This window comes from Lissotriton vulgaris, chromosome 1_2, assembly GCF_964263255.1.
Source record: "Lissotriton vulgaris chromosome 1_2, aLisVul1.2, whole genome shotgun sequence".
NCBI classification, from domain to species: domain Eukaryota; kingdom Metazoa; phylum Chordata; class Amphibia; order Caudata; family Salamandridae; genus Lissotriton; species Lissotriton vulgaris.
This window is the reverse complement of record NC_141686.1, coordinates 171,579,409-171,604,525: the sequence shown is the minus strand read 5'-3', so window position 1 is coordinate 171,604,525 and position 25,117 is coordinate 171,579,409. Positions and strand designations below refer to the sequence as shown.

Here is a 25,117-nt window from a genome sequence, read left to right as displayed (position 1 = left end):
ACGTGAGGGATGGTGCTTCATTGCCTCGGTTACCTCTGTACAAAAATTCTCGAGAAGGTGAGGAGGCATTGATACGAATTGTTCAGGATTTGATTGCAGTGGGAGTTGTGGAAGAGGTCCCTTACAATATTTCCAATAGACCTATCCTTCCTATCTTAAAGATAGACACTGATACTAAAGTGTACAGATTTATCATTGACTTGCAAGAGGTTAATAAGATCGTAGTGCCCCACTACCCCGTAGTTTCTGACATCTCAACACTCCTTTCCATGGTTCCTCCAACTGCTACTACATTGTCAGTGATAGATTTGAAAAACGCTTTCTTTTCGATCCCTATCCATCCTGATAGCTGATATTTGTTCGGCTTCACATTGAATCTTTCAGATTTTGTAGAGCTCCACAGGGTATAGAGAGAGTCCTAGTATTTACAGCCAAGCGTTGAAAAGACAGCTTGATTCTTTCCCTGTGTCCACAGGGGTGGCTCTCATACAATATGTCGATGACATCTTGTTAGCAGCTAATACTCCTGAGCAGTGTGAAGAAGAAACACTGTTATAGTTTTCATTCCTTGCATCACATCATCACAAAGTTTCTCGGAAGAAATTGCAATATTGTAGACAGAAGGTTACCTATTTATGTCACCTCCTTTCTAAGGAGGGACGTGCACTTATATCTGATCGCATTTAAGCTATTTTAGACACTCATGTGCCCCGTACTCAGAAAGATGTTTGTGCATTCATAGGTCTTACATCTTTTTGTAGGCAATGGATCCCTAGTTTTTCACACATTTTTAAACCTTTGTTGGCCCTCTTGAACAAAGACACTCTGTTAGACCTGTCAGCCCTAGGGTGGTCTTTCCGCGTTTTTTTTTCGCCCTTGCCTTGTTTGTTCCACCACCTATTTTTGTTGGACCTATGTCTCCGGGCGCCTTATCATTGCTAATCAGTGCTAAGGTGCAGGTGCTCTCTCCTACCAACATGGCTGTCACAGGCCCCTGCTACTGCGAAGTGGTCTTTTTAGTGGCACCCTAGTAGCCAGGAGCTGACTGGGACCTTAAGATACTGTTGCAACAACAGCCGCCTTCTCTGCCCATAGCTAGACTTGGAAAACTCCTGGAACCTTCCAGAATAGGGGTGGGGTCTTCTTTTGCCGCCTTAGAGAGTGGTCACCTAACCTATGAATACTTAAGGAAAGGAGGGAAACCTTTTAGTCAGTTGGGGCATCACTGACCTGGGGGGAACCTACGCAGGAGTCTTAGGCGGTTGGGCCTAGGGGAGGAACCTATACCACTGGGAGTGACTGGGCCTAGGCACTGACTTCCAAGTTGAGTAAGGGACTCTAACCAAACTCACTGATCTGGCCCACCGGGGGGGGAACCAGGGACCCACCTGCAGTGAGCTACAGGAACCAGCCTGTCCTCAAGCCACCAACTCAACCCCCCCATGAAACTGCCTAAGAAGGGCGCAGGAACCATCAAGCGCCAAGAAGAACACCTGTCGCTAAGAAGGACTACTGGGGATCAACCAGGTAACCAGCGCTTACCACCTGCACTGTGTCCCTGCTCTGCCCTGCCTGGACTTGGTCTGTCCCAAGCTGCCCTGTGGCCTGTCCTGCCAAGAACTGTGCCCAGACCTGCGTGAAACTGCCTTTCAAGTGTACCCCTGCTGTGCCCTGGGAAGCGCTGTGACGCCAAGAACTACTGTGGCTCCAGAAATTGTGTTGCCCCCGAGGCGCTGTGTTTCCAAAGCGCTACTGTCAGAACTGCTTCTGTGCCCCCCACGTGGCGCTAACCTAAGCGCTGTCATTTCCCAGATTGATCTCGCCTAAAATCACCTCCCCCCAGTGCTGACCTACAAGAGACTGTGTGCCCCAGAGCTCTGAGTCCTCTAAGCCCTGTACCGGGGAAGCGCTGCCCGGCTCACCGCCGCAACCGGGGCTCGTCTGTAGGCCCTTTGAAGAGCCGCCCGTTCTGTTGCTGCCGCGACCCCCACCGCCGGCTGTGGTGCCGGCGCAGCTGTGGAGTGCGCCTGGGGCCAAACATCACTGCAGCGGCCCGGGCGCCTGTCTCGCTACTCCCTGCTGTGGCCCCGAGGTCAGGGAGGGCCGCCGCGGGATTCCAGGAGGCCTCGCTAGGCCTCAGAGCCCGGGAACACCCTCATCACGTGACGGGGGCATCCGGCCGCGTCATTGGTGGTGCCCCCGCCCTTGCTGCTCTGCTATTGGCCTCTGTGGCCGCGCCCTCCTAGCCGGCCGTGCTGTGATTGGCGGCCAGCACCACACCTTCCAGGGACTGTCCTGGATTGGTCCAAATACCTCGTGAAGCCCCAGAAGAGCCCGGACCGGCCGGAGCAGCAGCGAGGGGGATCGAGGGAGAGCACGAGCCCCCTGAACTGCTGCAGGCTGGGAACACAACCCGGGGAGCCTGTCTGGCCATGCGGGGACTGTGCCATAAGGTAAACTACCCCCCCAGGGGAGGGCTGGAGTCAAGGGAGGCGGCGGGGCTGCGGAGAAGCCTGCAGAGTTAGTTAGGCAGACCTGTGGTCGCCCCTTCCCCGGGGAAAGCTGGATCTGAGCCCGGTTGGCCCTGTTTAACCCCCTGTGGGTCCTCGATCATCAAGGTGAGCGAGAACCAGCCTATCAGCCCCCCCGGACCTGGGCCAGAACATTCAGTAGGCCCTCGGTAACTGTTGTTTATTAGAGTTAACCCCTGACTAGGGGACTGTTACTTCTAGACTGAAGGAGCAGCGTGGATATTATTGATGTGCCATGCTGTTTCAGTGATCTTGCTTAGGCTAATGTGATGATATGCCCCAGAGGGGCTTAGGATAATTGCTAGTGAGACCTGTTTAATGAAATGTTGCCTGTTTCTTTACACAAATGGTTTTACTTCTACCTAATGAAATATTGAATGAGTTTACTGATGTTTTGAAAATGAACTCTTGCTAATGAGATGATGCTACATTGATTACCCTGAATGATTTGCCAGCCCTGAATTTGATCCAGATGAAAGTCTATTGATTTTAACAGACCACCTGGTGTGGTGTCAGTTATTGTGTGCGTTTCCTGTCTCAGTGGGTGTGTGTGTTGTACGGCTACTTTACACCTAAGCTTTCGGGTGCCTACCTGCTCGCGCCAAGCTACCCCCTTGGAATTGGTGACCCCAGTTCTCACACACTCCAGTGCCCCTTCCATGGTCTACTGAATGTCAGAATGCTTTTCAACAGTTGCGTCAAGCGCTATGTTCTGCACCAGTACTAGGCACTCCAGGCTACACTACGTTTTTTACACTCCATGTACATGAGAGGGATGGTTGTGCACTTTCAGTTTTGGTACAGACACATGGTGACAAACAGCCTCCTTTTGCATATTTTTCAGCTGTTCTCGATCCAGTCGCCGGTGCGTTGCCTGGGTGTTTTCGCTCTGTTGCAGCAGCAGCTGTGTATATACGTCAGAGTGAAGGGATAGTTCTGTCACATAGATTGTTTGTGCTAGTACCCCATGTAGTTGACACATTTTTAACCGGACAAGAACGCAGCATTTAACTAGTGCCTGTCTGACAGGATATGAACTGACATTTTTGGCCCCTCATATCACTCTGAGAAGATGTTCAACTCTGAACCCGGCTACTTTGCTGCCGTATCCAGCTACCCAATCTCAGTCACATGAGTCTCATGATTGTATATTCCATACTGAGGAACAAACAACGGGGTTGAATTGACCTACAAGATACACCCCTGTCAGATGTAGATGGAGAATTATGGGTTGATGGGTCCTGTTTGAAGTTACCAGATAACACAACATCAGTTGCATATGCAATCACAACACTTCAGATGGTAGTTGAGACAGCTCGTATTCCACAGAAGTCAGCTCAGGCAGCTGAGCTAATATCCCTGACAAGAGTGTGTGGACTTAGTACTGATTTGTCTATTAACATCTATACTGATAGCCGCTATGCTTTTGGGGGGGCTCATGACTTTGGGTTACTCTGGTAGGAAAGAGGCTTTCTTACTTTACATGGGACACAAATATTGCATGGAGAACCAGTGCACAATCTCCTGACTGCCTTGACATATCCGAAGAAGATAGAGATTGTTAAGTGTAGTGCACACAAGAAAGTAATTGATAAAGTAGGACAAGGCAATGCTTTTGCAGATCGCATAGGCCACGAAACTGCAATGCAGCGAAGCACCACACCCATATACGTGGTGAAGTCACAAGCTGAATGTTGGCACGATGCTAGACAAGAAGTGCTAGATATGCAGAGATCTGCCTCTACAGAAGAGGTTGAACAATGGTCCAAGGAGGGAACATTGGATGATGAAGGCTTTTGGAGGAATAGGGATATGACTAAGTGGCGATTGCCCACAGCCTACTTACATTCTATGATCCATATGACACATGGGCCGGCACATGTTGGAGCTTCCTTGATAACAAAGCTGCTTACGCAAGTTTGGGAGCATCCAAAGATTGCCGGCATGGCTTCAAGGATATTGCAGTCTTGCTTGATTTGTCTTCAGTACAATCCTGGAAAAGGGACACAAACTCCTACAGGAGGGCTTGCTACATCAACTGCACCTTTTGAAGTTCTGCAAATGGATTACATCCAGCTTGAACGATGTAACAATTTGAAATATCTTCTAGTGGCGGTATGTGCCTCAAGTAAGTGGATTGAGGCATACCCCACAAAAGACAATACAGATCTCACTACAGAAAAGCTGCTTCTTAAGGAGTTCTTTCCCAGGTTTGGTGTTTGCAAATTTTTGTGGAGTGACATTGGACCCCATTTCGTTGGGCAAGTTGTTGAGCATGTCCTGAAAGGATTAGGGATTAAGCAGAATTTTCATGCTGCTTTTCACCCACAGTCAGCAGGGCTAGTGGAACTGTACAACTGTACCCTCCAGCTTAAGCTAGCTAAGATTCAGGCTTCTACATCCTTGAAATGGCCTGACGCACTACCATTGGCATTGTTGTCCATTAGATCAGTGCCACATTCCCTATCTGACCTTACACCGTATGAGGTGGTATTCGGTAGGCCTATGAATATTTGGGGAATTCCTAAACCACGCCCCATACATGATGTACCTTGTGTTTTGATGAGTATCTACCTATCACAGTTAACTAACAGCTTGCTTTCTATTCATCAACAGGTTCGAGAAGTTGTGACCCGGCGATCACGTGCTGGTCAAAGCGTTCCAGAGGTCGAACAGCCTAGAGCCCAGGTGGTGTGGCCCGGAACAGATCCTTCTGGCCACAAGAACTGCAGTCTGAGTTACAAACAGGAGAAATTGGATACATTCCACCAGTTGTAAAAGGGTGCCGTCTACCCTGGTGGAAACAGCTGCGCTTGTCGACCATCAACTGCTCCTGGACAGCGAGAGAGGCCAAGCTATATCAACTGAAGAATCTGAGGGAGTCTTCTCGGACCACACGATCCCTGGTACATCCCGGTACCAGCTGCGACCCAAGAGAGAAACTGCATCGCTGAAAGAAGAGAGTGGTTGAGCAACCGCCCTGGGTTTGTGATAGACTGATGTGGTGAGGGGGGCATCTTCCGCTTCGCGACACCCGTCTCAGTCCTCAGTGAAGAAACCAACGGCTGCACAGGGCACTAGAGCTCCATCTGCTTTGTCATTTCAACATCAGAAAGACTATGCATGTGAAAGAGACATCGACTGTTGCAAAAATTTGTAATACAAAAGCTATGTGCATTGCTGGGTTGGCTGTCACTGTGATCATTGTGGCAGTAATCACCTGGATTGTAGAGGAAGTGGCTCCTGTTTGACAAACGCTGATTGCCACTACTCCAGTCCCCAGTGATCACCATTATTTCACTCTCCCTTATCATGAGCAGAAGCATAGACAGACATATCTTAACAACACGTTCATCCAGATGTTGCATCATACCCATAATGCTACGAACATTACCAACTGCTGGGTATGTGGAATGATGCCAGCCCATCAGAAAAAGGGAGGTACACCTTTCACCCCCTTGCCATTCTCACATAATGGTCCCTGCCAAGATTGGTTCGCTTTGTTGTGGGCTTCTGAAGTTGTTAATATCACCTATGCTGATGTAGGGAGACTGAATTTTCAACTGAATAAAGTGTGTTACCCTGATGAGGATGGAGATCACAGGCAAAACGAACTAAATGGGAAATGGAGGAGTATCGCAGAGGAAACTCCTCTATGCGCTAAGTTTTTTCAAACCCACGAACAATTAAGGGAAATGGACCACCTGTTATAGCTGTTACCAGAGCCCCAACAGACTTGAGTGTGAGTAGTGTTGGTTGCATTCCTTTGGGGAAAAGTGATTGTACTAGAGTATTGAACATTACTGGACTAAACAAAGTAGCTTCATGTCTTCACACAATTCATATTTTGTATTCGGGAGCAAGGGCTATTATCATTTACCTATTGGCTGGTCAGTAACCTGTTATGTTTCCTTCCTGCTGCCACCTGTGTTTTTAGCATCTGCATCATATCACAAGGACTATAAATAGTACAATGACATTTCCAAAAACAGGTCAAAAAGGACAATAAGCAATGATGAGGTGAATCAAACTGATACTGCTCTGCAGCAATATGTTGATTTCAATTTGGGATTGTTGGGCCCGATTCACAGAATGAACTTAAGACTCAATCCTAAACTTACTACTATTTTGGTATTCACAGAATGAACTTACTACTTTTGGTATTCACAGAAGTTAGGATTGTGTCTTAAGTTGGTCCTAAAACAGACTTAAGACAGACTTAAGACAAACTTAAGAAAAAACTAACTTCTGTGAATACCAAAAGTAGTAAGTGCATTCTGTGAATACCAAAATAGTAGTAAGTTTAGGATTGAGTCTTAAGTTGATTCTGTGAATCGGGCCCGTTCTCCTTTGTTGGTGCCACCTTAAACAGCAGAAAGATCAGGCACTTGACATGTGTCGTAGAAGCTGTGAACAATCAGACCGCTATGGCACTTGGGAACATTACTGAATAACTGTAGATTGCGAGGATTGTGGCGCTCCAAAATCGCATGGTACTCAACGTCGTCCTCGCAGACCGTGGTGGTGCATGTCGCATCATCGGGAGCAGTTGTTGTGTATTTATCCCAGATCATGCCCCTTCTGTCTTTGATGCGATCTCCAAGTTGCATAAAATTGCTGCCGAAATCCACCCCGATACCGGAACATGGACTTTGACCGGTTGGCTATGGACACTGTTTACCACTTGGGGCTGGAAGCTGTTGACAACATTATGTGTATTGTTTGTGATTCTAATGACCTGCTGTTTATGTATACAATGTGGACCGCTGCTTTGCTCCCTCTGTATTACTGCCTGTATACCTGCCAAGCGTGATGTCAAACAAATGAAAGTTCAACGTGAACTAGATAAAAAGGTTAATGAAATGATGCAGATTCCTATACATGATGTATACTTACACTCCTCTAGATCATAGATGTCTTCAGCTAATGCTAAAAGGGCCACTGTTGTAAATTGACCGAGATCGCTATTAGCATGAGCTGAAGCCATAGTGTTTTTGGCAGCCATCTTGACTGGCCATGTGCTCGCAATGTGCTTCTTCCTTCTTCGCTGTCTATTACCCTTGTGCTCTGCTAGAGAACTGTCTATACTTAGCCTCTGCTACACTGCACATGCTCAGAAGAAGTCTGTAGCTGCCTATGCACCTGCTGTAGTCTGTAACTGTCAGGCTGTGTTAACCGATGTCAGCAACTCCTTGCTCCTCCTTCTCTGTTGACTGTGCATTTTCTGTATGACCATCTATGAATGTAACTCTTCCTATGTGTGCTTGTACCACCACTTTTTGAGCTCCTGTGTGGGTATAAAAGTCCCACTGTTCTTTTTTTCATTGTGCTACATCATACACTGCTGAAGGGTTGTGTATGGATGTAGTTCCACCTCATGAGGTTTAATAAACTCTTTCTTTGATATTGCAGCTTCCATGCCAATTTCTATTTATTGGTCTGAGGACTAGTGCTCAGAAGGGCGAACCCCTAGCACCGGTAGACCTTGCTGAGGTCTACTTTTACATGGGGAGTTGTGTACTAGTTTTTGGTAGGTTAAGGATATCGCTTTTTTGTCATATGATCAATTAAGATGCTGTCTTACAGCAGAGAAGACTCCGGGAGCGCCGTGCCCTCAGTGATTTCTCCCTGCAGTGCACGTTTGATCTGTATGTATCAAAAGGTTTCTGTACCCGATAGCTCGTATTCTTGTTGGTGTGTTGCGAATGGTCATACGTCTGCCTTAACCCCACCCGGGACAACCCTGTGAGGTCCTATTTATCAAACTCTCGATAATTACCCATGTGTCCAAGTATTTCTGTCTCCCAGAGTGGGGTGTGTTGCATGATTTCATATTCCCAACCCAACTGCTTCTGGGCCCTATGCCACAATTGAACCGTAGTCTTTCTCAGCCCTGTACACGCCATATGTCTTGGTGAGGTGTAGAGAGCCCTCATGTATCTCCACTTCCCCAGGACATTCCTGTCCATCTGATATGGTGGATCTTCCGGTGAATGATAGATGTATTGATTTATGGCCACTAACTGAGACGCCCAATAGTATCTTCATTTGTCGGATATTGTGATTCCCCTATCATACCAACCAATCTTGCCTATCTTTAACCTCATGATTACTTCAGGATATTTTCCCATCAATTGAAGAAAGCTTCGATCTTACCACTTCTAAAGAAATCTAACTTGGATCCCAACAACCCTCTGAACTACAGACCAATTTCACAGTTGTTGTTGCCTGCAAAAATAATAGAAAGGATTCTGAATCAAGAACTATCCACCTTCTTTACTGAAGGCGACATTCTTGATCCTTCACAATATGGATTTTGGGCTCATCACAGCACTGAATTGGCTCTAAACAGGGCCATGGCAGAACTTAAACAAACCCTAGATGGTGGTGGAAGCGCTGCCCTGATGCTTCTAGATCTGTCAGCGGATTTTGACACGGTCAACCACGATGTGTTGGTTGACAACCTCTCAATGTTGGGGATCAGGGACAAAGTGCTCTCCCTGCTAAGTTCCTTTCTGTCAGATAGATCTCAAGTGGTGGCTCTTGGTGAATTTGTTTCCCCTGCTTTCACCTGTCCCTGCTGAGTCCCCCAGGGCTCATCTATGAGCCCTAACTTTTTTAACTTGTATGCCATCACTCTGGCCAAATTAATCAAAAGCTATGCCTTCACCCGGGCGTCATATGTGGATAACATGCAGATTATCCTGTCAATTAACCTGCTGATACTGCAGCTTGATTTCAATACTGCCATATAGGAAAGTGGATGCAAGACAACTGTGTAAAACTAAATTCATCAAAAACTTAAGTGATGCTCTTCGGAATTCATCTTCAGTATGGTCAGACAGTTGGTGGCCTGATCAGATGGGTCCTCAACTAGTACCCTCAACCAAAGTGAAAAATCTTGGTGTCCTTTTCAATACCAATCTATCATTCAAAACCCAGATCAACAACATCACATCCACCTGCTTCTTCATTCTTAAAATACTGAAGAAAGTGCTTCCTGTTATCCCCTCTGACTTAAGAAAAACAGTGGTCGTGACACTTATTGCATCTTGGCTTGACTACTGCAATACCCTAATCACTAGTGCGAGTAAGCGTAGCATTCATAGGCTTCAGACTGCTCCGAATGCAGCAACTAGAGTCCTGTTTGGGCTCACACGCTATTACTTGGCATCCATGGCTCTCACACAAATACACTGGCTGCCTATAGCCAAGCATATTCAATTTAAAGCCCTATGCATAGCCTTCAAAGCTCGGCATGGCCTTGGTCCGTGGCATTTGTCACAATATTTCAAACCTTACATTCCAGCTAGACCACTTAGGTCCTCGGGTTGTGCAAAATGTAATCGTTTCTAGGGTGCAGAAAGCAAAATGGGGAGTCAAAAGCTTTCCTCATACCACCACCAAACTCTGGAACTCCTTGCTTATAACTTTATAAAAAGGAACTAATCTGCTTAAATTTGGGAAAGGACTGAAAACCTGGCCGTTTAATGTTGACTCCATCGTAATAGTTTAAAATCCACTAATCTGAAGCAGCGCATAGACAACCTAGGTTACACGCAGCGCTATACAAATTCTTCATTTCATTTACTACTTGCATTTCTTTCACCCCTTGTGCCTCTAGTGGCAAAGGTGAGCCTGTCCATGCCTGGGCAGTGGCCAGCACCACAAATCTTGGTCCGATCGCTCCCAGGCGATAATCCGTAGTGCTCCTTCGATCGCTCCACCCGCAACATATGTCCTCCTACTGCGCCACATTGCTCACCATGGTAGGAGTCTTTACCTTCACCCACTGCTGACTCACCTTAACCATCCTACCCATGCACCTGACACAAGAACCTGCAACACCATCAACAACACAACCTAACACAACAAGCTAGAGCAAACTCGCACCCCAACATTTACTCACATGCATGCTTTTCAACACACAATGTCTCAGCTAACACACAAGTGAAATCTGGGATCTACTGAGAACAAACTCCTCTTCCTGATGTAAACCTGGTTCACAACCACATCAGCATCTGACATCGCCACTGGAATTCCAGCGGGCTACAAGATTGCACAACAGGACCGCCTTGACAAGTAAGGAGCAGGACTTACGGTCTAAGTCAAGTGCTCTATGTTGACAGAGAGCGCCACCCCATTCATAGACCATCTGCACTTCAAACTGTAAATCTCAAAAATCTTCACCCTGAATGGAACAATCACCTACTGACCACTTAGCCCGCGAGCTACCTTCACCAGCTTCTTCACGGACTTCATTGCCCCTCTGTCTCCAAAGCCTTCATACTTTTTGCCAAGCTCAACTTCCACATAGAAGACAGGTCTGTCCCCTGCCTGACAGCACTCCTTGAAAGCCTGAATAAGATTGGTCTAGCCCAGCTCATCACAAAACCAACATACATCAAAGGACACAGATGAGCCCTTATCTTCACCACCAGTAACAACATCAAGTAAAGCTCCACCTCAGCACTCACATGGAACAGCCACTCCATCATCCACTTCCAGCTCAAAATACCACAAGTAAATGCACCCACCAGAGTCAGCCTACCCAGCGCAAACTGGAACAACACCCTCATCACATATCAACCTAACCCCACAGACGACCTCAACAAGGACATCTCCAACTTTAACAACAGGATCAAGAACTGTGCAGACACCCTCAAACCCATCAAACCCAACAAGCAAAGAAAAAACAACAAGCAAGCTAGCTGGTACTCAAAGGTCGTTCAAGACTCCAAATTACACTGCAAACAGCTAGACTGAATATGGCAAGCCAGCCACAAATCCCTGACAGAACCACCTACAAGGCTGCACTCAGACGCTACTAGGAGACAAGAAAAGAATGCCAGCTGAACGCATCAAGGGAGCTCCAATAGCTGCTAGGCAATATTCTTGATCCTCACTGATTTCACCACATCTCTAGCCTCCATCAACATCATCAACCCCTTCCAAGAACTCTGCAACAATCTATCAAACTTCTTCCACAACAAAATAGTAAAAATCTACAGCACTTCTGCACACTAACTAGACCCCAGAGACCTCTTTGCAAAGCTAATGATCACCAACAAAGACGGCCACTTGACTTAGCGGAAAACTCTCACCAGAGAAGAAACAGCGTTGAGCATGCAGACCATCCACATGGAAGCCCCAACAGAATCATGCACCTTCCATATCTACAACCTTAGAGCATCACCCATCCACACCACCCTTGCCTACATCATCAACACCCCCTTCACATCTGTCACATTCCCAAACGACTGGAACCATGCTGTGGTCAATACCATCCTCAAGAAACCGCCGGTTGACATGAGCCACCTGAGTAACTTCCGACCTGTCTCCCTACTCTCCTACCCTATGAAAGTGATTGAGAAGGCCATCAGCAAGAAACTCACAACCCACCTCACACAACACCACCTACTGGACAACATTTAATGAGGATTCAGAAGAAACAGCGCAAAAAACAGCAGATAGTCCAGCCACAGATGACATCCAGACCATTCCTGGACCAGCATCCCTAAACCTGCTTGACTTCATTGTGATGTTCAACATGGTCTCCCACAACACACTCATCAGAAGACTCCATGAGCTTGGCACCCAGGACTCGAACTCAACTGGATCTGCTCCTTCCTCGTAAAAAAAAACAAAAAAGTCTGACTGCCATCCTTGACTTCGGGGACTATGAGCCTGATCTGCGGAGTCCCCAAGAGATCAGCTCTCAGTCCAACCCTGTTCAACGTCTACGACTCCACTCGCTAACATAATTTGATCCCAAGGCATCACCCTCATCTCCTACAGCAGCAACACACAACGCATCATCTCCCTGACAGACAAAACAACCAACACCACAGCCAACTTTACCAACTGCATAACCATAGTAGCAGAATGGATAAGAACCAACCACTTGTAGCTCAACTCCAAGAAGATAGAAGTGGTCTTCAGAAACAGGATCTCCCATGGGATGTCACCTGGTGGCTGGTGGAGCTAGGACAAACACCCACTGACCTCACCAGAAATCTAGGGATCATCCTGGATGACTAGCTCAAAAGTGAGTGCTATCTGCTTCCACATCCTATGTATGGTACAAAAGATCTTCAAGTGGAAGTCACAGAACACCAGACGCACCGTCACGCAAGCACTCATCGCAAGCAGACTTGACTATTACACAATGCACTCTACACTGAAATCTTTAAGAAGCTCCTACACAGACTCCCACCTCACCTCAGAGAACTCCATTGGTTCTGCATTCACAAATGAGCCAATTTAAACTCCTCATGCACATGTACAATGCCTTACATCACACTGGGCCCCCATACCAGCTTTTATCTCTTAAACCTGCTGATTGCTCTGGCTCTGTGTCACCCCGGATCAATGACTTTTTTAGCCCCTGCTCTTTGTGTGGTTTTAGCTGTGCTCAAACGCTGATTGCGCCCACCCACCACACAAACTTTCAATCAATCTTGGCGGCTTTAATTAACGCTCGATCTATGAGCAAACATGCGGCCAACATTTTTGAATTGTTATCCGATGGGTCTGTAGATATTCTGTTTATAACAGAAACGTGGCTAAATGCCGCTAGTGCCCCTTATATCGAACTTGCTATCCCCAGAGGCTTCAAAATCAGTAGAAAGGATCGGATACGGGGAAGGGGGGGAGGGGGGTTAGCAATTGTTTATAAAGATTCCTGGGTTTTACAAGTTGATTCCCCCAGATGAGGTAGGAGAGGGGGAAGTGCTGAATTTCTCCCTTACCCTCTCACCCCATTTTACTATAGGTGGCACATTGATCTATCGACCCCTGGGCCCTCTGGTCCCTTTCTTAAGGCTCTGTCTGCCCTGAGGTTTCCTAGATTCCTCCTTCTGGGTGATTTTAATATTCACGCAGAGGTGGCCAAGCTATTCTGTTAGAGTCTCTCAGTCTGGCTCAACTCACACAATGGGTAACTCTTCCAACGCACTCAGGTGGCCATACACTTGATGTGATCTGCTCGAATTTTCCTCTTTCTGTAGGTGCACCTGAAGCCCTCACGTGGTCCGACCACCGGCTGATCAGATTTGCGCGGTCTGCCGATAAAATAGCCTCCAATGTTAAGATGTCTATGTGCCCTCAGAAGATTAATTTGCATACCTTATTTTCTACCCTGAGCAACAGTCGGCCAGTGTTGGGAAATGAGCCAACCAATGCGGTGCAGACTTTTAATTCCTGGATCTCGGCGGGGGTGGTCTCTTCCTCCAAGGGGAATGCTAGCCCCAAAACCCGCTCAAACTCGCCTGTAAAAAAACTTGAAAGGTTCTGGCGTCTTTCATATTACCCCACTGCTAAGGAGGCCCTGCGGGCTGCTCAGAGGAATTACTATGCTTGTATTAGAACAGCGAAGAGTGAGTACTTTGAGGATAGGATTGATAAGGCTAACAACAACAGTCAGGAAATTTTTTCTATTGTTAATAGCTTTCTCTCCCCCTGTGCCGAGCAACCTACCGTGCCATCTTCGGCAGTCTGGTGTGAGGGTTGCTCTTTTCTCTTGTTATGGCATTTTTTTTCTTTTCTTCTTTCCGCACCACGATACTCCGGTAGTAATTGAGCGCGCTATAAAACTGCATATAACATAATATAACATATACTTTCACCTGCCTGCCAGACACCTACGCTCAGCCTCACTCTCCTCCATTCTCTCCTGCATTCACAAAAGTGGAGCAGAAGGTCGCTCATTGTCATAAATTGCACCCAAAATATGGAATGGCCTAACATAACACAATAGAGCCTCCTCCCTCCTGGAGTTCCTCGAGAAGCTGAGGAGATGGCTCTTAGAATAACTCTATGGGGACCACACGCCTACACACCTGCTAAAGTGCCTGGAGACCCTAACGGGTGATGAGTGCGCTATACAACTTGACATGCTATTTAGCATTTTTTGATGTAGGGACTTCATTAAGAACTTTATAGACAGAGAACATTATTCTAAGTTTGTCATAGAAGGAGCACCACTCTAAATCAGTGGTGTTCTGGCCCCACCAAACTTGTGGTTTCCCTTTTCAACTACAGCACCGGTGAACTGAAGGTTTTAAAGATTCACACCTGGCAGGACTCATTCCTCCACTGGTCCTCCACTAGGGACAGAAGGACATGGCTTTTGCTCAGTGGGTGGGATAGGGAGACACCTACCTGGGTCTAATGTATCCCCTAGTTGTTACCTCAATCTTTTTGCTTGACTGCAGCATGCTTTTCAATTCAAGTTTATAAACCTAATAGTATCTCCTCCAATGTCTTTGGGATTGTACCAGACAATTTGAAATAAAACAATGGACATGATAATATAATGAACCAATACATTAGTTCTGAGCATGATGCATTGAATACACTTTTTATCCACAAACACTGTCTGTCATGTATTTTATTGTATACAAGATACTTATGAAAGGAATGACAAGTTCGATAGAAGACCTATCAGAAACACTAATATTTGTACTTAGGTTTTCTGATTAATGCTAGACATCAAATCCCAAAGCAGTATTCTGTTAGACACACAGGGCAACATGGCAGGAAATATAGATCAGCTGGTTACCCACCCACAGTTGACATGCCGGAAGAAGGACTTAACATCTTTTCATCTTTCTGAGGTCCATACTATGAATACCATTGTATTAGGTGTTAGTAATACCTGCTACTTACAGCACTTAGAAATGGAATCAAAAGCATCATTAAAGACAACTCATAGGTTGCCGGAAAAGCGATGTTATAAAATTGTGACGTTGGGCCCGATTCACAGAATGAACTTAAGACTCAATATTAAACTTACTGCTATTTTGGCATTCACAGAATGAACCTACTACTTTTGGTATTCACAGAAGTTAGGATTTTGTCTTAAGTTTGTTTTAAGACAAACTTAAGACAGACTTAAGACAGACTTAAGACAGACGTAAGACAAAATCCTAACTTCTGTGAATACCAAAAGTAGTAAGTTCATTCTATGAATGCCAAAGGTAGTAAGTGCATTCTGTGAATACCAAATTAGTAGTAAGTTTAGGATTGATTCTTAAGTTCATTCTGTGAATCGGGCCCTGTTTAACAGTGAATAAAATGCTAAAAATCGAGTCAAGCCTTCCTAACATTGGTTTAAACCATATCCTACAATAAAATGATCCATATTCACAAAGTGTTCCTCTGTCAGTAGGTGTATTTATTCACAGGTAAGTCACCTAATCACACTTTATGGTCTAAGCCCTTGGAGGATGTTGCTACAACCTATTGATCATTTCTACCAGCTTATGGGTAAGGGAGGGGTCTAGGAGGGTGTACATCCTGAAACAACAGGGATGCTGACACTGCTCAAGCCATGTTCAAGAATGGTTACTGCTGTGACAGCTTTCTCCTGGAGACTGGGCTGGCCACGATTGAGAAATCAGACTACTTTCTGGCCTTGCTGTTTAATTCATTAATTTAAATGGCAGACTTAGGAGAAGTTACACCAGGCACCAGACCCGAGATGACATCCTAGAAATGACCCCTTGTTGCACCCTTAGCTATGCAACTGTATCTCATTTGCTGCTAATGGGCTTCGAAAGATGACATGACTCGTGGACCACTGTTTCATTTCTGTTCTCTTCATGACCCGTAATTCCAGGGTTGACAAGATTAGTGCCAGGGGTAGCGTTTACCCCTTGACTCCTTCTAATCGAATTCCATAGGTGGGAGACTACGAGAGCTCCACTCAAATCTGCCCTAGACTCTAGATTCATGCAATGCTTATATTACAATCCAACCTATGGCAGACTCAGGTTCATAAGTATTATGACACACATCACTTTAGAGTGACTGAAGGTATCTAATGAACATACCTTTACTATTTCTGATTTAATTGCCTATGGCTGAGGGTCAGTGTTCAAGGAAAATGAAGCTACGTGAGAGTATACAAGATGTTTTTAAATGGTTACCAACAAAGGCAGAAACTAAAGGAATGCTGAATCAAGGTTCATCTCATCAAAAAAATACAGAAAATGGGCACACACATCTGAGTTTTTCAAACATCCCCATTCACCTAATTTCACATTTCTTGGTCAATGAACCTCAGTAGAACTGGTTTATTCCTCATCACCACTCTAGACAGCTTTAGCAAAACCAACTTTGTTATTGCCTCGATTGAAAATGCTGTAGTATTCTCTGATAAATACGTCTCCAAGGATCCAGAGGTCTCCAGACGCGGTGGGTATATCCATGCTTTGCAGTCCAGTCGTGCAGGATGTTTTACTCTAAAGGAAAATGGAGAAGACATGATAAATAGGTTGATACCTTCCTTGTGGTTATTTACCAGTCTGCATTGCTCCCATTCTAACTCTTTTCCGCTACAGCCCTTACTGAGGTGCACACAGTTCCCTGACAAGAAGCTTACTGCAAAGGGAACTGAACATATCATAGTTTAACCCTGTCGTACTTACAGGCAGACACTAAAATGTCTCAACACCCCTTATTCATTTGAATTGTCCTTAGGTTCAAGAGCCCATGACAATAATATTTTAGAGGTGGATGGAGGTGAGATCTGTGACAAGAAAGAGTAGGATTAGGAGTGATGATTACTGTTAATTAATCAAGACATCGCCTCCAAATCTGACGTTCAAAGCGCAAACATGAATGAGGTAAGTCAGCACGAGCCAATCACCCATCCCAGTGCAAGGTGGCAAAGTTCACCAGATGAAGCATCTTGAAACAGACACCACAGAAGGTCCTCTGAATTCATCGACAGTACCCCAGGACCAAACTGTGATGTGATGTAATCAATAAGAAGCTGGATCTTCCTTGTTGATTAAGCAAGTTACTTTATTGAATTAAGATAGTTGATAATAAGTTATAATGTTAACCCCATCAGGAGCAGCTGTCATGCTGCTCAGCCCTCACCCAACTGACATTCATAACACACTAACATTCCATACATCCAACATTCCACATCTCATGCATTCAAGCTGAGCAGCAGGAAGATACAAGGTACAACATATCTCTCTTCGTTGGGAAATGTAAAAGAATCAAATGAAACAAAGACAACATGTCAAGTACAATTGGTCAGTAGATTCCATAAATTTAAACACAGCACAAGTAAGATAAAATGAGATGCATCAATATACTCCACTGACAACACCAAGAAGCATGAGCGGGAGACAATGAGGCAGCTCTGAAGGTCTGAGGGTATTCTGTGGACATAGTTTGAAAAGATGGGATTGTATCGGATGATACATAGCAAAGTCGACATATAAAGCCAAATCTTTCTACACCCTAGTTAATCTCTATATGTTAAATGATCAAGGCATGCTTCCAAGCCTCATGCTGATTTCTTTAGGTAAACTAATACTGACCAGTGCCACCATTGTACCGTGCAGTCACTTTGTCCCAGCAGACTGGAGAAGAAGAGGCCTCAATTTACTCTCAAACAGGAACATGGTTTGTCGAACAGAAACTGGGAATGAACTACGTGAAGCAGCAAAGGAAAGTCAACAGGCTACACACTAGCGCTTCTCCTTACTTTCTCAGTTATGGCAACCAGCCTTCTAAATTGTCAGATAGTATCTACTTCAGTATACCGATTCCCCTCCAAACGAAAGTAACCTGAAGGTGACAATGTATGACTCTATAGCTAAATACATATAGGTTTGCAATTCTGTTTCAGATTTTGGGATGACACTGGCTTACCTAGCATCCCCGATATCCAATCCAGGATCCTACGGCAGATCGTGCATTGCCGCCTCGCCGTGAGAACTTATCATTGCTTATTCCGTCTACCGTCTATCTTGTATCGTCAAGTTTTAAGAACACCTATTGTTGCGAGCCTCCGGACTCCTTGGACCATCCTTTGGCTTCGGTTGTGTGTAAACCGTAATTCCAAGGCACTATATAACCCATGCTTGCAACATAAACTGTCCTGATGATGATCCTACTATTGTTTTGAAAGGAACAAAACATTGTTGATCAATTTAAACAGCATGTACAATAATCCATTGTGTTAAAAGAAGTGCATTCACTGTTTCCACTAAGCTTGCTTCAATTTAAATTTGACAAGCTACCCTTGTCTTGCCTGAAATGTCTTTGTCTTTTTTTTCCTGTCATGTGTTTTTGTAGGATGCAGGACTGTGTCCCACTATATTGATGTTCTCTCCTTATTTTCCTGACTCCATTGTTTCATTAAATTCAATGTTCGGCTGGACACTCCCAATATAGCACTGATTCCTGTCCATATTTATCGTTTCTATTTTTGCTCTATGTAAGGACCACTGTTTTAATACAAAACTGATACCCAAGGTCCTTATCCACCTTGTGGGTTCCCTTGTTCTTTTTCCAATCTGGCTTACCTATACCACTAGCTCAGGGATTGGGATGATGTTGGCCTGCCTTCAGCACTCCCATAGGAAGGGGAGCATTCAGCGGTAGAGTAAGAGGGCCTGTCTAAACTCATACATCCGGCAACAAGTCACGTCTTCTAGTTCACAGCTGAATCTGTCAAGGAGCTAACAACCAGCTTGACTTGATAGTGTGCATATTCCACAGCCAGAGAGAGAAGATGAATGGCTGAAGGATGAGGTCCTTCTATTTCCCTGGGAAAAATTAATGGTGGTGTCACCACTACAATATCAACATCTATACTGCTTTCTCTTCTTAGAAAGGGAAATAACCAAAACCCTCAGGACAGTCACACAAACTGCCTTCATAAGTATAATCTCTTCAGTTTTCATGGAGCAAACTGCTTCAGTGTCTCGATGCTGACACTGCTCCAATGTAACTGTAGGCATCAAAAGGGAGCAGACAATTACTGACTAGGTTTGCTGCTGTGAGTCAACAATTGACCGGCCTCAGTAGTGGCAACCTTGAGTAATCCACTGGCTGATGAGATAGTTGAACAAAGCCTGAATAAAGATGATAACAGAATATTCCAAAGGCACAGGTTGTCCATTTTCCCTGTACCCTGAAAAGATTCTTCATCCTGACTCTTCAGCTGCTCCAGTTTAGAGAAACTAAAGAAGCCACTCTCTACAACTGTGGTGAGAAATGTTCAAAATTGAAACAGAGACACAATCAAAGCCAGCATCTTCATAAACTCTCATTGGTGACTTGTGAGAGATCAAAGAAAGAAGCTGAAGGCATCAGATCACCCTGTGAAAACATTTCATGAACCTTTCATGATGAGCACCAGGGTGTAGGTTGCCATCAACCCCAAAGAAGATAAATGGGTCAAACAGAATCCACTACTTCATCACCTGTGGATCTCAGAGTCTAAATGAATATTATCTGCTGTATTGTCATCACTCATGAGTGCTTATGAAGGCGATCAGAATCTCCTCCAGCTCAAAGGACAACACTGTGTTCATTCGATAGCAATGAAGCTGAAAATATGCTTCTAGCGGCAATGACAAAATAAACATTTACCCTGTTGGCTTTAGTGTAACCTTGTCGGATTTGAGCTGTCTTTCTCATTATTGTGGCTGTTTGGGCTTGCTTCTATATCATATTAGAAAAAAATTACATAAAACAAGAAGGCATGCAGATGACTGACAACATAACACACCACAATAGAAAGAGGACCTAACACTCAAGCCCCTAAATGCACCTCCTCTAAGGACTGAATGATCTGGGTCCACCTTACAGTTACCAAATGTTTGAACCCTTGGACAAGAAATGTGCATCTGCAGTCTCCTGCTCCCACACACGTATACCATTCTAGAATGTCATCAGGATGACCAATCAACAAGAGGGGGTTGATTCCGATCCTGGAAAAAAAACGTCCGTACGATTTGTATTCGGAGCCCTCTCCGTACGAATCGTACCCGTCCATCCGAGTCGCGTAGTACGATCCATATTTCGTCAATCCGTCCGAATCGTCGCGATCCGTACGTATTGCAAGGCTGAAAACGTGAACCGTACGACTCGTACACATGCCGTACGACCCAACGAGTACGATCCGGACCGGGGTATGAGGACGCGATTCGTACAGTCCACGTCAGGTAAGGCCATTTCGTACGGAAAAGCACACAATCACATACACACCGTAAGGTGCATACATCCCATGATCGCGGGGTACGTTGCGTACAGCCCATGATCGCAGGGTTACGCACCGTACCCCTGCAATCATGGGGTGGATGCACCGTACCCGGGGGGGGGTCGTTCCGTACCTGTTTCGAGGCAAACTCTGCTTCTCCGGATGTTTTCGGCTCCCGTAGAAAAAGCGGTGTACGGTGCGTACCCCACACGAATCGTACTTGCCGGGTCAGAAAAAGCAGCCGCGAACCATACGGATGTCGCGTACAGCGGGTTCCGAAGGAGATTAGTACGGGGTTTTGATTCGTACGGTCTCTGTATGATTCGTACGGAGTACAGCTCCTGGTACGAATCGTACTTCGTCATACATACGGGGACACTGCAGGGTACGATTCATATGGGAAAAGCGCTCCATACGGCTATTCGGAGCGGTTTTTCCCGAATCAGAATCGACCCCTAGATCTCCACACAATCCTTCATAATTTTAAAAAACTGTTTTAAAATGACAGCCATCAAGCCGTGTCTTGGAGTTTCCCATCTGATGCACAGCCCTGGTGACCCCAGCTTGGCCTACATGAGCATATCCATAATATATGTCATTAAGCACCAGACACCTGATCCACTAATAACTTAACCCAGCACCCATTGAACATGATGACGGAAGAACATTCAGAACCTTCCCCCACTGCTGGTCACAAGACCTTGAGACCCAAAACAATGCCCTCATAAATAAAATTGCCAAAGCCTTTATTCTTACTGCAGAATGCTAACTTATGTAAACATGACCTACGCTGGTCCCACCACTCTCCACTGGATTCCTCAGACTAGTACTTTCTAGTAATAATGGCAGGCTCTCCAACCAGACCAAAGAACAAGAGTTCATTTCAACAGACCCCGGCAATTACCAGGATTCCAAATAAATCTGTGAAGCACAAAGAACATATAGCACCTAAACTGAACCATTTCTCTCCAACCACTAGAATAAAATGTATTACTGATGCATGGGTGGAAAACATGGGAGGATGTCTGAAAGTAGAGCACAACTGATCTTTACGCAAGTTCTAGTACCCTCAGACTCAACAGGCTATATTACCACTCCTAAAGACTAGCCGTTGTCATAATTTATTCTTCGATGTTTATCCTTCCAGTCTGATGCCACCTTTTATGTACTTGCAGAATTGCTAAAGTCGATGGATGGTTTTCTGCTGGGGTCAGCAGACCACCATGTCCATAATTGCTTTTAAATAAAGCTTTCTTTTTTTTTTAAATGCAGATCGATCTCCTTAAATAATAACAGGTTGTGTTTAAAACATTAAAATTAAAAGTATTCTTTTCATTTTTTAAGAGTAGGCAGTGGTACATGAGACCGCTGCCTTCTCTTAAAAAATGTATTTATAACTATTCCTCATTCAAAATCTCCTAGACAGTGGTGCAGCTGCTTCTCTAGTCCCAGTGGTAATTTCTCCTTCAAAGTCCTCTAGGCAATGCTGTTGCTGAGTCTCTGTTCATAAATCCACTACACTCCAAACAGAAACACATGGGTAAAAGACATTGTCATTTACAACACCATACATGCGAGACCTATTGCATTGAAAATACTTGTCTCCCTTTGTTACCCATCACTGCAGTTTTCAAAATTATAAGAGATTTTTTATTTTTTTAAGCAAGGTTTAGGTTTTTCTCTGCAATTGGGATTCAATATGGAGTTCTTTAGTCATCCTGACATTTTGTCAACTTGATTTTGGTAATGTAGTTTTCTAACCGGTTTCTTCAGATTAGAATTTCTTTTAGAGGACACAGACTGGATTTAAACGACTCTTAAAGATTTTCTGCCTCATCTTGGGCATAATGAAAACATTTACTAGCTTGGTTGATTGATCATGTAAAGAGAGCTTTCATTTAACACTTTATACTATTTTCCTAAAGCTATAAAATAAACAAAATGATTGCTTTTCCAACAGTTTAGCTTGGTATGTCAATGGTTTTGAGAATGGTAGTGTGGACGTAGGAGTGGGTGTATGAAAGGTTATATTGGGTGTGAGTGGGTGCATCAGAGACTACGTGGATGATGTCATCAGCAATTGTCATCAGTGATGTCATTTGAGATGTCATCAGTGATTTTATCAGTTATGTCACTGACCATGTGCTCAGTGATGTAATATGTGAGGTCATAAGAGGTGCATCACTGGGGCGCCAGTTATAGTTAGCACACTCACTATAACGGCTGAATTTCTCTGGTTTTGTACAAGTGAAAAGTCAGCCAAACTATAACGTCTCTGTAACCTTTGTTTCTTTCACAGTAAATATATGTATTCACATACATTTAAAAAAAGAAGAAATCATTTGCGGATAGTGACTTCTGATGTAGTGTTTGCAATGTAATGACTTGCTTGGTAAATGCTACAGTGCTAACATCAAACAACCCTTCTTTCTATGTTACAGAAGCTAAGGAAGGATCACAATGAAAGATTCTCTTGACATCCTAACTTTATTTTAAATAAAACAGAAAACAGGACTGTATGGAATGCAATGCAATAGTAATGCTGCAAGGGGTTATTTTCGATTTACTTGTGCTGGCAGCTGAACCTGGACATTACTGCTGAGTGGTAGTGGGCCCGATTCACAGAACTAACTTAAGACAAAATCCTAAACTTACTACTTTTGGTATTCACAGAAGTTAGGATGTTGTCTTAAGTTTGTCTTAAGACAGACTTAAGACCAAATCCTAACTTAAGTCTGTCTTAAGTCTGTTTTAAGACAAACTTAAGATAAAATCCTAACTTCTGTGAATACTAAAAGTAGTAAGTTTAGGATTTTGTCTTAAGTTAGTTCTGTGAATCGGGCCCAATGTTACTACAATTAGGGAACTATTTCCACATTTAGAACAGTTCTCTAAATGAGCCTGTCGTTCTGTTTGATTTTCTCCATGGTGGAGGCAGGACACATTGATCCCTAGGGGCCTGATTAAGAGATGGGCGGTTTATTCCAACCCGTGTGTAAACACCTGTTTTTGTACAGTTTGGAATTACGAGTTGGTACGTTTGAAAACATAGGATAATTATCAGATGCATTAAATACCTCATCCTTCAATACATTTTGGCTGGTCAAACCTGCTGAAATTTAATGGGGGAAAAACATACTGTATTTACCATATCATGCAGATTTTGGGGTCTTACAATCTGCATGTTACTCCCCAATAACTTGTAATAGGTGTTATGTATTGCCCCCGATAAAGAACGTACCCTGTGGTATCAGTATTTATCAGATGTGATAAATAGCACCGAAACACTTAATCAGGCCATGTGTGTGTGTGTCAGTCATTTCATAAGACTGGCAGTAATACATAATTGTATTACTTCCTGAGTTTACCTCCCCCACAGAGCAGTAATTTACCACAGATGGTGAACTACTCAGAGGACAACCTAAGGGGTAAACATCTTGAAAAGACCTTGCCGTTTATCATTCGACGGATAGTAATGTTTCAAGCTTTATGATGGAAGGCATGCACACTGTCCACAATTCATGATACTGAGGAAAGAGGGACTGTACCTGCTGGACGTACGCGTAGGGAGTAATTGGGTACTGAACCCCACCGATTTCAAAGATGATATCCGGCATGGCAGGCAGGCTACAGCACTTCACGGTATACTGTGAAGAAGAAACAGCTTCAGTGAACAACTGTGCATCGAAATAAAATAAAACGTATAATATTAGGATCTGTTCTGGACACCACTGCCGTCTGCCTACTGTATTCAGATTTTCCACTTTCCTTCCCACATACTTTTGTAATTTGTGGAAACACCAAGGTCACCAACCATAGTGTAAATATTAAATTATCTGTAAGTAGATGATAATTATTAGTATAGCTTTCAATAGTGCAATTAGTGCAGTGGTACTAGGTCCCAGGAGAGTGAGAGCCCCACTGCACCCCACTAAAACCTGTGCTTATGTACTGGGTTGGGTCTCTGTGCAGCAGAGCTGTAAGGAAAGCTTCCAAATATCAATGAATTCATATATATAAGCCTAATTACAAAACGCATATGCATCAAAGCAGCACAATAACTCTCTTGCTACCCACTGTCACACTGTCACACACACAGATTACAGAAGTGTTAGAAATGTGGGTCTGTAGTTGGCAATGGCTGGCACCAATGTCCAAATAGAGACCCTTCTTCCTAAATCAGGGCAAGTGGGCTACCCCCTTTTGGTAACCCCATCTCAAACCTGTGGTAACGTAGCACGAGCAGTTAGGCCTATCTCAGAGGCAGCGTGGAAGCATTTATGACCATGCACAATAAGGTAGCAACTACACCACAAAAGGACACAACTCAAGTAGGTATAGAAAAATAGTATCTTTATCTAAGGTTTAACACAAGGCTCTCAAAGCGTTTTGGCAAGCCACATTGCACGTAAATCGGTATGGACTTAAAAATGCAATAATGTATTCACCAGAATGTGGCACTGACTGAGTTCAAGGCCTGGGTTTACGTAACCCGTTGCGCACCAGATACCTGCTGTTGGAAGGGGACACAGTGCGCAGCTTCTAGAAGAAGCGGAGGTGGTGACAGGCGGAC

The 25,117-nt window shown here is 44.5% G+C and overlaps 1 protein-coding gene across 1 annotated transcript in view; it reads right to left on the bottom strand.

The window, feature by feature from the left end:
• Positions 1-15,501: 15,501 nt before the first annotated feature.
• The window catches only part of LOC147734778 (pepsin A-like), a 99,219-nt gene continuing 89,603 nt past the window's right edge, over positions 15,502-25,117 (bottom strand). Inside the window, exons 8-9 of the mRNA XM_086953058.1 lie at positions 24,093-24,191; positions 15,502-16,777 (exon numbers count right to left, since the gene is read on the bottom strand). Of these exons, the coding sequence (XP_086809184.1) occupies positions 16,628-16,777; positions 24,093-24,191 (249 nt within the window). The 3' untranslated portion in view covers positions 15,502-16,627. The remainder of the gene's footprint in view (positions 16,778-24,092; positions 24,192-25,117) is intronic.